This window comes from Papaver somniferum, chromosome 1 (genome assembly GCF_003573695.1).
Source record: "Papaver somniferum cultivar HN1 chromosome 1, ASM357369v1, whole genome shotgun sequence".
NCBI lineage: Eukaryota > Viridiplantae > Streptophyta > Magnoliopsida > Ranunculales > Papaveraceae > Papaver > Papaver somniferum.
Window position 1 is genome coordinate 189,058,848 of NC_039358.1, and position 15,440 is coordinate 189,074,287.

Consider the following 15,440-nt stretch of genomic DNA (forward strand, 5'->3'; position numbering starts at 1 on the left):
CTTCTGCAACCACCGTCAAAACTATTTTCTCACCACTACCATCACCACCTATAACCAACCACTACTCCCTTAACCACCCCAAATAAGAACCCTAATTTTAGAAATAAATAAGATTCAATAAATGCTATAGCTCGGAGAAAAGATTTTGAACCAAATTTTAATTCCATCACAATACGTGACACATTTGGTCGCTCTCGGTGGACAGTTAGTAAAAACTTCAACAGGAAAATGTGGAAAAATGTTCGTGAACAAAGGGAGTTAGAATTGTATGGAGACCGTTAAATTGAAGGGAAAAAAATTTATCTCGTTGCACAAAATAACATACTATTGATACAGAGATATGATCATTTTCAGTTATTTTTTTTCTTTTGATTAAAGATCAATGTTATTTGCAAATGAGGGTTTATTGTTTCTTAAAAGAGAATGAGTTAGGAGTGAACTCTCTCAAATTCCCCCAAACTCCCTCTAATAAACTCTCTCAAACTCCCTACACTCCCCCAAACTCCCTGAACTCAAAAACACCAAACTCTCTCAAACTCCCTGCACTCTCTCAAAATCTCTCAAAATTCCTGAGATTTAAAATACACTCAACTCCCCAGAAATCACTGGGGGACTAACCCCCGGTTCACTTCTTTTCCGGTTTTGTGTTAACTCAGCGCAGAAGAAACGTGGTGCTTACAAGCAACAGAACCAGACTTGAGCAGACCACCGTTCTTGTCTTTGGAATTTGGATCTCTTTCAAAAAGTCCAAATGAAGTGAGTAAAAAAACAAACCCATCCAATTCTACAGTAGTTTTATTTACAATTTGTGGAACATGATGAAGAGATTAAGAAATACTTCGCAGCGTTTCAAGTGCATTACAATAATGAAGAGGCATTTCCTAGAGCGCTCTAATTATCGATGGTTTTGGAGACTTCTTTGATTACACTAAATGTAAAGAGAAATATGGCGGTAATATCGAGGTCGAGATTTATCTACGGTTCCTACTTTGATTTCTGTCGTAACGCCATAATCCATGCCCAGTAAGAATTCCAGCATTTGATATTCATATTGACATTGGCTATGATTCACTAACATTCTTATCTTGGTTTTTCATATTCATGGCCTGTTTTGTTACGAATATTTCACTCATATAACAACAACGTCATCACATTCAATGAATACTTCTTGAATCCTCATCACAAGGAGGAGGAACGTGTAGTTGCAAGGTTTAGACTTCGAATATTCGTCATGGGGGCACACCAAGGTTTGGATTTCTTCAATTTATCACTATTAAACCAGGTGAGTATTACCATTTGTTCTTCACATATGTCATTCCATCAAGAAGAAAGAATTGGTATACGGATATCGCTGGAACTCCCTAAACTCAAACAGTTGTCTCTAAGATCCGAATCAGCTGTTAGAATGATTTGGTTTCATTAAGCAAGGTTGTATCTATGTGATTCCATATTTACCGTTCAAAGGTGATGCATCTGGGTCATTTCTACTTACAATATTACAAGTAATACTAGTGGAAGTATCAGCTCAGAGCTGCCGGTGGCGGCAGCATTGGCATCAACAGCTGAATCAGCAGTGCCAGGAGGAAGAACACCGCTGTTTCGGCAAAGTATCCAATAATTTTATAGTGTGTCATGTTGGAGGAGATTATTAACTGGATAAGTAAACTCCAGTTGCTACTTACCAATACCATTTATACGAATTCGTACGTAATTTTTTTTTCCCTTCATTGCTCCTTATCTGCATCCATGTATAGTTTATTAGTTAAGGTGAGGTAACATCGGCTACTATTGGTTTATAAATTTTAGCTGTTGTTATTTCTATGTGACTCGTTTATACCATTAATCTAGAAACAATCTTAAGTACTATTCGCAATCATACATCGTGAAGCATAATCTGATAACATAGAACTATCATATAAATAAGAGCATTCAAATTTTCCAAAACCAACTAAATAATCAAAAGCATCTTAAGATATAGGGTACCAGACTGAGGATTCAACTTTTACAACAGAACTGACATATTGATATAATTAAAACTCCATTCCTTCAGTAAGCTAGATCGGATAATCATTACTTACGTGATGCTACATGAAGCATGCTTTGGTGAAATACTTCGTTAAAGAGGCAAACCTAAGACTCTCATCCATCCGAAATTAATTCTCCTTGTCTTGTAAACTATGCATAGGGACGCTGAATTTCTCTTCTATCATACTAGCCGCTAGTCCAGTTGCCATAGATTCTAGCTCAGTAAGGGTGTTTGATGTAAAATCTTGATCCTAAGTTTCATTTTTTGCGTTTTTTTGCTCCACTCTTGATCTTTGAACATGAATTAAGTTTCAATTTAGCACATGATTCACACCTTTTATTTGCATCTTGGAACTCTCTTAAGATTTTCTCCACAATGATCTGATAAATTTAGAAGAACCTTGTCAGTCTATTCTCGGAAATTATGTAATGACTTTGAACTCTGTGAAAATGTACATCAAAAATAATGCAGTTGCAGACCGAAGTAACTGTCAATAATATTATGACAATCCTATTGTTTCTTTCACATTTCTTTGCTTGTATAATCTATTTTTATGACACCTCCTTACAGACATTTCACCAAACGCTAGTTATGAGACATTAAAACATGAGGGATTTCCTATAAAGTACTAATTATTCTATTTCTGGTTTTCTTCTTTTTTCCTAGTTTAAGTTTCTTCTTCACACTTTACCCTGCCTAAAAATGATAATGTTGATCTTGTGGATATGCTTTAGACTTTGTGGAAAAGGTTTTTGTTGAAGATGCAGAATATCAGTGAAGCATTTCTCCATAAGGCACTTGGATTCTACTTCTGAATTTTGCTTTCTCCCTCCTGTCATTTTTTTCGCTGAGCGATGATGATCTTTGGGAGCTTGCAGATGTGTCTGCTGCTGTGGAAAAGGTTTGTGCTGAAGATTCTGATGAAAATATGTCGCTTAGTGATCTTTGGGAGCTTACAGATGTGGTTGGTGATCTTGTGGAAATGGTTTGTGTCAAAGATGCTGATGGAAATAACTCACTTATGTCACTTGTGCCAGAGCCAGAGGGTATTTCTGTCGCATCACTTTCCTGTTCAACCATTCTCCCATCATTTTGCCAACTGTTGGACTGAGGCAAGCCGCTAGCATAATAAGATTTTGAGGGGAAGAAGTCTTCAATACCAGAAACTGTCACCCGATTTGTTAGGTATGTTAATGCATACACCACCTGAAGTGATATCAAACAAGGAAATATCACATCTACATATTATTAGGGGTACCAAGGGTTAGTTCTTGTTCTGCTACATATATATAGGTCACGAACTATTGTAACCATATATTTACGGTAGCGTAGAAGTCTTTCAGAAGATTTTAGTATGGATTATAAAAATGTAGAATGAGAATCAACATATAGACAAAGGTATTGATATGAGTGCAAGCTGACTTGGAGACATCAGAGACGTGCAATTCTTAGATATTCTAGGAGTAGGTTGATAGGTAATAGGAAAGAAGTTTGAGCTTTTCAGCAAACAGACTCAACATTTTAAGAAGCCTATGAGCTCTTTTACTATGAGGCTCAAAAGGGACTCATTCAACTTGAGTAGGAATATGGGGAAATGTATTCTGTAGACAAAAATGGTTCTGAACTAGATTTACTGGAGAAGAAGGAACAGATGAAATAACAGTACTCAATAAACCAACCTGTATACTTTAGTCTAGGCACTTGTTGTAAGGATGATTGTTGGTACTGGTTATAAAGCTTACTTTTTATTATTTATGCTTTCACAGAAGAATTTTCCTCGAGCATCACTTACCTTTTTCATGGAAAACCTTTTGTCAGGGTTTTTCCGAAGACAATTTTCAGCTACTCGCACCGTCCAAAAGAGTTGGAGAACATCATGCGAGTCTATAAGGTTCTTGTCGATTAAGTCCGGATATTTCCTCTCTTTCAGAAGTGGCCGTGCCTGCAAGGAAGTAAGAGAATTCCAATTTTTCTATTAATTAGTCTTTTCGACAAGAAAAAGGACATGAAAATCTTTTAAGAGATTAAGAAAAGGTTACATATGATGGCATGTTTGAAACAGAGATTTTCTTATCCTACTAAGACTTTCCTGAAATTATTTTGCTACAATTAATAGTGAATAGAACAGTTTCATAATTGTTACCCATCCCACTAGGCTTTTTTCCCCAAGCTTCTTATCTGTAGTTCTCAGACCTGTTATCAACTGTAAAAGAACAACGCCAAAGGAAAAAACATCTGTCTTGGTTGACACTTTCCCACTTGCTGCGTATTCTGGAGCCAAATAGCCAAAAGTCCCAACCACCCTGGTCTCTGATGAGTGATCCGATCCTGCATGTTGTGTTCGTGCCAGCCCAAAATCTCCAAGCTAATATAAGGTGATGCAAGGTTTAGTGTGAAATGTTTTCCAAGAGTTTGTTTTAAGATGAGTATTCTATGTTTTTCAAGAATTTCTTTAAGCTTTACCAGTGGTTCATAGTCGTGGGTTACAAGAATATTGTTTGGTCTCACATCTCTATGGATGATGTTGTTTTCATGCAGATGATCTAAACCTTCAGCAGCTCCAAGAGCTATTTTCATCCTGTGCTCCCAACGCAAAGGTTTGTTTGTGCTATCTGTATCTTTTCGTTAAAGTCAGTACATCTTCCCTTTTCTTTTTTTTTTGCGAGTATACCATGGAAAAAATAAGAAACTTAAACACATGTCTAAGATGGTAATTACCCGAGAGATGTTTGTCAAGTGAACCATTGCAGACAAACTCATAAACAAGTAGTCTGTGACTTCTTTCCGAGCATGATCCAAGTAGCATGACAACATGTTTATGTCTAGCCTTGCTGAGTGCATGAACTTCTGCCTTGAATTCCTTCTCTCCTTGCAAACTTGCATGGTTAAGTTGCTTAACAGCAATATCAAGATCCCCAAGCTTTCCTCTGTAAACAGAACCAAATCCACCTTCAGATAGAAAATTCTCTGGTGAAAATCCGCCAGTAGCTGCTTGGAGGTCAGCATAAGTAAAGTCACTCATCCATCCGAAGTTTGGCCGTCTGTTCATGCAGACTGTACAAATGGAATTCTCAAGTTCTGCTTCAATAGCCCCAGCATGTAGTCCAGTTGTCAATAGTTCTAGCTCCGCAAGGGTATTGCATTTACCATCTTGCGCTTGAGTTCCTACTTTTTTAGCCTTTCTTTGTCTCATTTCTTGATCTTCGAAGATGAAATCTAGAGTTCTTACTTCTGCCATTTTGCTTGGTATGTTTATGTTGCTTTGTTCCTCCTGAAGGAATGAGGAGCAGTCCTTGGGGTTATTAAAACTTGAACTGGAAGCTACTTTTTCCAATGTGAGATGCTCATTTGACTTGGATTTGGAAAATGAAGTCATTCTTGAAGTATCACTCCATGGCTTTCTTTTATCTGTATATACTCCTTCGTCACCACCCATGACTGTCTTACGAATTGGAGATCCTGAAACAAGAGAAAGAGGTTGGTTTTTCTATGTTCAAATGAATAGATTTGAAAAACGGAATGGTGGATGGTTGATTACTTCTTGGGGAGAACTCATTGCTGAACAGATCGTCTTCATCTGGGCTTCCTGGTACCATCTCATCATATGTTACATTACTGGTCTTGCTTCCTTCAGTATAAGCTTTGTGGTGTCCTCTTACTACTGGTCCTCTTAGCTTTTCAACATTGTTATCACGTTTCATTCTATATATACCACATGAAAGCCTTTCTGTGAAGTATTTCTTATCTTTCTTCATCTGCCTATACCACAAATGACATTGGAAGAAAAAGAAGTCCAGGGGCAGATGGTAAGACACTTTCAGAGTTTCACTATATTTAAATCAATGGTTTAAACACTTCCTTGTATGAACCCTGTGTGACTTTTAGATAGCTATGCCCATAGTTGGGATCTATGCATATAATTCTAAGTGGAGAGAAATATTGATTTATGTGTATCGGTAACAATTAGCTAGGCATACATGCATTGATACAGAGAGAGATGTTGCAGAATAAGAACAAGATAGTTGATGATGTTTGCAGGTCAAATAAAACATTAAATATCCAAGTTCATTTCATTTTACCATCCAGATGCATTTATCACAGATATGATTAGATATATACCTGTCAAGGATTACCCATGCTGCCTTCACATTCCTAGTTTCTTCTACGGCTACCATCTTCGGCGAAGATCCAACTTTAACTTCGACCTCAAATAGAATCTGAGATTTTCATAAACACGAAGTTTTCATTAGAAATCTGCATTTATGGAAGTCTTGGAAACAGTTCAACCATCAGGGACTATGATGGTAAAGCAGATTGAACCCTATATACTGTAGGTTAGCAGGATGCAGCAAGCTAGTAGGAGTCTACTGCACACGGCATACATATCTAGATCGTTTCTTGTGAAGTGAGTTATTCTTAATATCTTGCAGTTTAGGGTATAGAATTAAGTGCCTACCAGGGAAAGAAATTTTAAAGACCCAGACCTTTTGTTCTGCATAGTGATTAGAAATCTTCATCAGCTCCACATTGTTATGGTACTCTTCCTTCTTCCGTGCAACTTCTTCCTCAATAACCTTCCGGTTCGCTCCAAACATCGAACTGGAGTCGACTTTGCTCTTGTATCCCACTGAGGAATAGGAGAAACAAAAGAAATTAACTTCTTTTTAGCAACTAATATAAGTCATATATAAATGAACAGTAGAGATCTGAAATTATTGCTGCAGCTATTCAACCAGTTGTATTTTGCCGTTGTATTCTTTGTTGTTGTTTTTCGAACTTCAGTAGTTATGCTCATTTGTGAATAAAAAGAAGAAGCATGGAATCTTACGAAATTTTCCGGCTCTCATGAAAGATAACGTACTAGGGGTATTAACCTGGTGAAGAACTCCAAGAAGAATGAGTCTATCTCCGGGCTTTAGCAACAATCCGTGCTCAGCCCATGTTATTGCACTGAAACTGATATCTCTTGATGCATCCTGGATCACCACCACCGTCTGGGATGTCATGGTCATAATCTTCCTTTTATGGCATGAGATGTTGAAGTTGCAAAGAAACTGAAAACAGGTGAGTATGGAAAATTAAAATCTCTGGAGTTTCTTATAGGCTTTTGCGGGTAATGTTTGATGCAACATTCTCTGGAATCTCTGAGGTGTTAGCTGGAATTTTTCTACTGTTCTTACATGTGCAATTATCTTAGTTGATATTTATAAAACTCAGAACTGAACAGTTCATACCTTAAAAGTATGCTGGGGAGTTAATTTCTATTTCACTTGTTTGGATTTACAGAATTTGACCTTGCAATAATAACTGGATCTCCACTAGACATACAGGGATAACAGATGACAAGGCAACAAAGTTTGTAACTGAGATAGACGCACAGTGGAAGGAATCCGCTAAACCAAGGAAACCAAATAAAAATTCTAGGCTCAATTACAATTACACTTTCGGGTTGGATATCTAAGTTTCTGAAATCAGAGGAAGTATTTTAGCAACTTCATTTATTGATTAACTTGGTATTAGTACAACCTTAAGGGTATGGAAAAATATAAGTAGATTGCATCTTCTTTAAGTTAATCTTTTTTAAAACAACTTGAGTTTTCACAAACTTATATAAAAGGAAATCCTTGGTGATTTTACCAGGACAGGTAGAGATAGAAAGAGAGAGTATGTGAAGGAAGTTTTGGTGGTGGTGATGGTAGATCCAAGTGAACATCTCAGATGCCGGTTCAGCGCATATTCGGATATTTGAAAGTTGGGTCCTCTTAGTTATTTGCTTTTAAGTAGGAAAGTTTATAATTGCTGAGGTTTCATTTTGTGAATTACTATGCTTTTCTGTTTTGCAACCTTGTATTATTCTGTTGAATTATTTGCATGTTAATACTTAATAGGACAAGAAAATGGGAGGCCTTTCTGATATGGAACGAAGCTTTTAGAGAGTGCCTGCTCTACTAGATGGTAAATTTTTACTTACTCTCTAGTTTTAATTTATTTTACATTGGGTTGATGTCATAGTGTCTCTGCTTGTCAAACTGTCTGGGACTTGAGGATGGTGCATGGGGTTTCTCCAGCCTCTTATTGCAACTGTTTTGAATCTCCTCAAGGGGGAGCTGTTTTATTTTAGAAGCAAGAAAAAATATTAGCTTTAGCAAATAATTACACTGAGACACATCTGGAAACAGGTAGTCCAAGACTGGTCTGTTTCAGTTCCATTTTGGTCAGTTCTCAAGCATCTCTTGTTTCTGGTTTGATTCGGATTTGTGGTGAAACAGGTAAAAATTAGATTCCTTAAGTTTTCTTGTTCTACTTATTTTAGTTGATTGGCAGATTAAGCCAGCTATTAAAAAATTGATTCGGTATACTTAGTGTATATTTAGTATGCTTAATGTATCGTTTATGTCTGTTTTATCAGAAGGAAGCCACACTCGGTTGTCGTGATTAATATTCTTTGACTTTGTCCAGTAAAGCCGTCCCTGTGATTTCATTGGTAGTCACAGGCCCAACCCAACATATAGGTTACCGTCCTCTTTTTCTGATCTGGGCTTTAAGCAGTTATAACCGTCATTGATGTAGAATCTTATATGTGAAAGAAACCTATTTTGAGGCATACTCATTTTTTTTTGAGGCATACTCATCCATTATATTATCTAGGGTGGGTTTATAAGGGGTGTCTAAAAGTAGTGTAATTACCTATATACCCTAAATAATTTCAATTTGTCATAGTTCCCTTATCCTCAAAAACCTAAAATTAAAAATCAAAATAAACTTTAAACTTAAACATCTAGGACTCCAATTCAATAAAGAAATTAATCAAACAAAGGAAACACGAATCGAAGTGAGCGATGTTGGAATGCGAAATCCAAATCTCAATTGCTCTTAGATGTATTTTAGAATGTATGCGTAACAAACCCATCTTGTTTTTGATTGATTTTATTTTGTTTGATCGGTAGAATATGATTTCAAAGATGAAATTAGGGTTTTCAGAAGATCAGTTCGGCTGATCTTGCAGTATCAATTTTGAGCCGAACTTAGTGTATGATTTAGAGAAACACTATGTTCGGCTAATGCGACTTTACAATATTTTCAGCCGAACCTCAATTTTCCAGCCGAACCTAGTGGATGATTCAGTTTCTGAGTGAAGTTCGGCTGATAACTTTTGAGCCGAACCTCTGTTTTTTTGAAATTATACCTAGGTTCGGCTGATATTTGAAATTATACCTAGGTTCGGCTGACAAGTTATCAGCCGAACCTAGGTATAATTTCAAAAAAACAGAGGTTCGGCTCAAAAGTTATCAGCCGAACTGTTCATCTGGTCAGCAGATCTGGGTTTTAAAAATTCATTTTTTTGGCAGATTCAACTTATAAAAGGAAATTAAACCTCGATAGAAGTTTACCTCTGATTTGAATCACACATTTTGGTCACTTCTAATCACTAAAATCTCAAAAGTCAAAACCCAAGCTTTTTTTCTTCACTTCTTCTTCTTCCTCTCAAAAATCCCAACTCTCTCACATAAATTTGATTTTTCTACTAATTCACCACTAATAATTTAATGTTTAATCAATCCTTAAAATTCATAATTAATCAATTCTAATCATAATCATTTACACTAATTATATAAGGGTAGTTATGCCATTATCAAAAATGGTGGATGAGGGGTGATGTTTTTTATTTAGTGATCCTATTTTGGCATTATCTAGTATGCCTCAAAAAAATCTAATATGCCTCAAAATAGGTTTCCTGTGAAAACTACAGTGAGACCCATTCTCCCAGATTTTTCCACTGAGAAACCCACGGACAGAAAACTTCAAGCGCGCTCCCTTTTTTGGGGAAAAACTTACTCCCAAACCCATATTTCTTAAAATTATGATTTTCCTTTTATTTCTTCTCCATTCGTAGTTTCTGGTTTCTGGTAATTTCTTTACAAACTTTGAGCAGAGGAATTGAGAGCAACTGATGTTCACCGGTTCGACGGAAGAACTTTGATTTCATGAACTTATTATCTCATAGTTTCCTTGTGATTTGACAAGTTTTTTTTCGTTTTTAGCTTTCTAGATCTGGGAACTTTTGTTCCAAATATCACATAAAATTCAACGAAAAGAACAACAACGCCTATTCTCCTTCACTTGTTTTCCACCTGAATTATGGGGCGAGATCGAGATGTGGATTCAGCTTATGGAATAGCAGATGGCATCACCGAAAGATCGATTCTTTACAACAACAATGCCTCTGTGGACTTCTTTCAACAACAATAACCAATTGATTTGGGGGTCTCTTCACCGGCAACAACAACAATGGATTTGGAATTTTGATTGGTATTGGGTGATTTGGGGTTCGAGAAGATATTTTGACGGAAAAGAGATGAATCTGTGATGGCTAGCAGTTGGATTTCGAAATTCAGAGACAGAATGGGTTCTGGTTGTAAGCAAGAGACGATAAATCGCTGCCGGATAATAGAATTGAGATGGGTTTTGTGCCGCTGTCAAATTGAGAGCAAAAAGAAGATCCTGGGTTATGTGATTTATGGGTTTGTGAAGGATTGGATTTCGAAAACATATGTGGTTAAGAATGGGTTTGATTTGGTTTCAGTTGATAGAGAAGATGATGATGTTCTGCAGCCGAAGGAAAGAACGAAGGTTCAAATCGATAATTATGAAGAAATTCGAGGTGTGCTTGAGCTGCAGAGTTGAGATAAACAAGGAGCATTGTTCACTGTTGCTGGTGATCAAATGGGTTGTGTGGAGTAGTATTGAGATTCAAATGAAACTTGTTAATTTGCAGGTTAGTAATAAGGGTTTGTTATTGAAAGAGAATTTTTCAGAAAGACTTAATCTCTTCGTGAATGCAATTTTTGCCGAAAAGAAAGCTTTAGTACCAGCATCATTTTCTCAAGCAAAATCTTTGGCTTAAACAGGATCCCGTCTGCTCCAAAATATCAAAATCAAACATGATACAAGTATTGGTTAGTTTACTGAATAAAATAAAATAGAATACAACATCTTATAAAATGGGATAGGATGATTGAGATCATGGTCTTGCAGTTCGAATGTCTTGTAACTTGCCAGACTTTGAGACTTTACTGGAACTGATTGGTCTTGGTATGTGCATCTTTTGTATTTTTGTTTGACTCTAATATGGATGATTTGTATTTTTGTCTGACTCTAATATGGATGTTGTTGGTCTTGGTATGTGCATCTTTTGTATTTTTGTTTGACTCTAATATGGATGATTTGAAATGTATGCATGAATCTTTTGTATTGAAACCAACAACAACAAAAAAAGGCTGCATAACTTGTCATGCACCTACAAAAATAGCTTTTCTTAGTATTGAAACCAACAAAAAATAAGGTTGCATAATTTGTCATGCACCTACAATAATATCTACATAACATGTTATGCAGTCATGAAAATGGATGCATAAACTGTTATACATCCGAAAATATGACTGCATAATGCATTATGCATCGAGAAAATTGTCGCACAATCTTTTATGCATCGAGAAAATAGATGCATAACCTGATATGCATCCGTAAATTTGGATGTACACTGCATTATGCATCAATTTTTTATGTACGCACTAAAATCAACCAAAACAATGGCTACAAAACTTGTTATAGATGCATAACTTTTTTATGCAGATGCATAATTTGTTATGCAGTCGAGAAAATGGTTGCATAATTCGTTATGTGTCTGCATAATGCGTTATGCATCCTTTTTGGTGGCTGCATAATGGTTATGTGTCAAGTTTTCGAAAATTTTGCCTAAAACGATGATCGCCTCCGATTTTTTCATGAAAAACAAAATTTTGATATTGTTGTTTGTACTCGTTGCGTAGCTCTCTTTAAAAGATTTCCAACGATATAAAATTTGTAAATTTCCAAGGCGTGGATTTTTAGATATGTTATGTCCAAGTTGCATTGCCAATTATACCCCTGATGCATAACCCTTCATGAAGATGCATAATCCGTCATGCATACATTTTTAATAATTTCATATAATTATGGGTGTCACGGTACCCAAAATTAATTGTGGGCTTGACAATGAGAATATTATTTTTTTTGGGTCTCTCCCTAATTTTCCCATCTTATATTGGGAAAATTAGGCGCAGGCCCAAAAAAAAAAATTCTCATTGTCAGGCCCACAATTAATTTTACATACCTTGACACCCATAATTATCCAAAATTATTAAAAATGTTTGCATGACGGTTTAATGCATCCGCATGACGGGTTATGCATACTATTTTTTCAGGGATAACTCGTTATGCATCCTAATTTTTCAGGGGTATAATTGGCAATTCAACTTCGATATGACATATCTGAAAAACCGCGCCTTGGAATTTAACAAATTTTATATCGTTGGAAATCTTTTTAAGAGAGCTACACAACGAGTACAAACAACAATATCAAATTTTTGTTTTTCACGAAAAAATCGGAGGTGATCATTGTTTTAGGGAAAATTTTCAAAAACTGACTACATATTCATTATGCAGCCTCCAAAAAAGATGCATGACACATTATGCAGACGCATGACAAATTATGCAACCATTTTCTCGACTGCATAACAAAGTTATGCATCTATAACGAGTTATGTAGCCATTGTTTTGGTTGATTTTAGTGCGTACATAAAAAAAATTGATGCATAATTGGTTATGCAGCCATATTTAAGGATGCATATCAGGTTATGCATCCATTTTCTCGACTGCATGATGCATTATGCATCAATTTTCAATTTCACACAAAATAACAAAGATGCAGGATAATGTGTTATGCATCCATTTTTTCGACCGTATGACATGTTATGCACTCATAACAACATCATCATCTTCTTCTTCTTCGTTGTTCATCATCCCATCTCAAATAAGCTTTATTATTATTCCCTGTATTTTCTAAATCTCAAATAAACTTTTCTTCCTGTTCTACTTGATTGAAACAATTATAAACCCTATCTCCATCTCAGAACACATCTCAGATCCATCTTCTCAATCATAATACCTAATAAAAAAACACCCATTCATACATCTTTCGGAAATAACAAACAACAAGATCTCGATTCATCTCAGAACATCACCTCAAACCCTAACTTTTGATTTCATTCATCTATTGTTCCCAATCTTCATGTGATTATACTGTCTATCAATATTATTGATCGTAAGTCACAGTTGGGAGGAAGAAAAGAAAAATAATTGAAGAAGAAATTCCCGTGAAGAAGAAGAAGAAGAAAAAGATAAGGAGAAACCAAATTTTATAAATTGTGGGTTTGGGAGAAATTTTCTCACGAAAATTGGGTGCGCGCGTGAACTTTTCCGCCCGTGGGTTTCACTGTGTAGAAAATCTATAGAATGGGTCTCCCTGTAGTTTTCACTTCTCCTAATATAAAGGGTTGGCGCAACACCCATTTATACCATCCAAGATATATGCTATGGAGTGGCTTAGTAGCGATTGGTATAAATTATCCTTTAGCCTTTAGTATTATGTTTGATTTTACCTAAATACCACCCACATTTTTCCTAAATACCACACAGTCTAAAAACATGATAATTGTAGACATAATTTAAAGTGAGTGATAAAAACACACATTCTTCTCTAATAGTCACCGAACACCAATCTAACTATCACCTATAATGGTCGTGACTGCTGCTGCCGTCGTCACCACCACTGCCACCTCAATAGAACATCATTAATATCTTAATCGTATTAATTTAATTTTAATCTTAGTTGCATTTTAGTTTTAAGATAAGGCTTATCTTAAACGTAGCCCACACAATTATTAACCATAACCCATCTAAAATAAGTGTTTAAGGCTTTAAGCTAACCAAACACACCTTTATAATCATTCTACATAACACATAAAATTATATACAATTATTATATATAACCCAAAAATAAGATAATCATTAAATTCCTAAATCAACATCATCATCAACAACAACAACAAAAAGCTAATTATTTAATTAAATTTATGTAAGATATTTGACATTATTAATGTTTTTGAAGAATAATCAATACCCTCAATCAATTTTTGTGTAATCATGATTAAGAAAAAAAATTTATCTTAGAGATTTTTTTTATAAATTATGTTATGTTTATGGAGTTTTGGTTATAGGAAAGGAAAAAACTCTTTGTTAATTCCATTTTGATTGATATTGTTGTGGATATTTTTAAGAGAACAATTAGAATATACACCCCGATCAATTTTAATGTAATCATGATTAAGAAAAATTATTTTAGAGAAAATTAGAATTAGAGTTTATTTTGTTTGGGGGAAAATACTGATTAGGGTATATATATAATTGTTTAATTTGTGAGAATACTAAGAGAAGAATGATAATTGATTTTAAGTATGATTAAGAAAAAAGTTAGGGTTTATTTTTTATTTTTAGCAAGAGGGAGATTTAAGTTTAATTGTTGGTATAAAATTAAAACTTGTTTGGTTTTTAACTTTTCATTTTAACTTAAACTTTTTGGGTTATGGTTAATAAATGTGTGGGCTATATTTAAGAGAAGCCTAAGATAAAGTGAGGCCTTTATATTATGCTATTAAGATCTATTGGGTTTCAATTTTTAATAAAGACAAATTAAGTTTCAAATTTAATCTTATTCTCGATATCAATTTCCGAAAACTACTGTGCAAGTTCCACAAAATTGGTTCGCATCTATGATAAGAACATACATTAGTACTTCCTTTCCAATTTGATGTGATATTGATACAGGTGTATCCCTACTTAAGAACTAGTAAACCTCAAGACAAGTTGAGGGAAGAATCCTAAATTAAGGAAGAAACCTTATTTGCGCAGAATTCCTAGTTAGGAAGAGTTTTGTTTTAGGCGGCACTTTTAGTTTAGGAAATAAATTTCTAATAGAAGACCTTGTCGGCTGAGTATGATAAAAGGCTATAAATATGGAGGTTTTGTTGTTAACTAGACGCATACCTAGAGAAAGCTTGTAGACAAATACATGTGTTATTGTCAAAGGCAATCTTTAGCAAACAGTTTAGGGTTAACTACTGTTTAGAGATATTGTGAGCGTAACAAAGAGAGAATTGTAAATCGTTTTCCTGTTCATAATCTAGAGAAGATATATTTCTTCGAATTACTACTTTGTGTTCTGTTTTCTAAGTTTCTGTCTATTATTATTCTGAATTCCGCCTCTATAATAATAGTTACCAAGGTATAGAGATCATACGTATCATGTTGGCATCACGAGCAAGGTTAGTTTCTAAGGTAAATCCCTGTGGTTTATGGTTTTCACTAGATCTCTCTACATAAAGCTTGGTGAGGTACTCGAGAAGCTAGAAGACGTTAGGAGAACAAGGGGATCAAGGATGACAAAGTCGGATGATGATTCTAAGCACAGCGAACCACAAACTATGGAAGAAAAGGTGGCTATGCTACAAACAGATATGAAGTCGATTCAAACCAC

General features: G+C 35.3%; 1 protein-coding gene and 1 long non-coding RNA gene across 9 annotated transcripts; one reads left to right on the forward strand and one right to left on the reverse strand.

Annotated features, from left to right (window-relative positions):
• Positions 1-821: 821 nt before the first annotated feature.
• On the forward strand, positions 822-8,689 carry LOC113310321. 6 transcript variants are annotated; one of them, XR_003341074.1, is made up of 9 exons: positions 2,748-2,927; positions 3,064-3,211; positions 3,845-4,401; positions 4,565-4,623; positions 6,879-7,559; positions 7,667-7,777; positions 7,915-7,981; positions 8,206-8,295; positions 8,436-8,689. It is a non-coding gene; the product is annotated as an uncharacterized LOC113310321 (long non-coding RNA). The 6 variants fall into 6 exon arrangements; XR_003341069.1 differs by adding an exon at positions 822-1,703 and having other exon boundaries at positions 2,905-2,927; positions 6,879-7,981; XR_003341070.1 differs by having other exon boundaries at positions 6,879-7,777.
• Positions 2,443-7,063, reverse strand: LOC113310301 (inactive protein kinase SELMODRAFT_444075-like). 3 transcript variants are annotated; one of them, XM_026558927.1, is made up of 9 exons: positions 6,888-7,063; positions 6,511-6,653; positions 6,146-6,243; positions 5,565-5,785; positions 4,745-5,485; positions 4,490-4,638; positions 4,170-4,391; positions 3,819-3,968; positions 2,443-3,232 (listed from the first exon to the last, which is right to left on the reverse strand). In XM_026558927.1, the coding sequence occupies exons 1-9, from the start codon at positions 7,036-7,038 to the stop codon at positions 2,798-2,800; spliced, it is 2,310 nt and encodes a 769-aa protein (XP_026414712.1). In that variant the 5' UTR covers positions 7,039-7,063; the 3' UTR covers positions 2,443-2,797. The 3 variants fall into 3 exon arrangements, with proteins under 3 accessions (XP_026414712.1, XP_026414707.1, XP_026414720.1); XM_026558922.1 differs by having other exon boundaries at positions 6,855-7,063; XM_026558935.1 differs by having other exon boundaries at positions 2,916-3,192; positions 6,855-7,063.
• Positions 8,690-15,440: the final 6,751 nt, after the last annotated feature.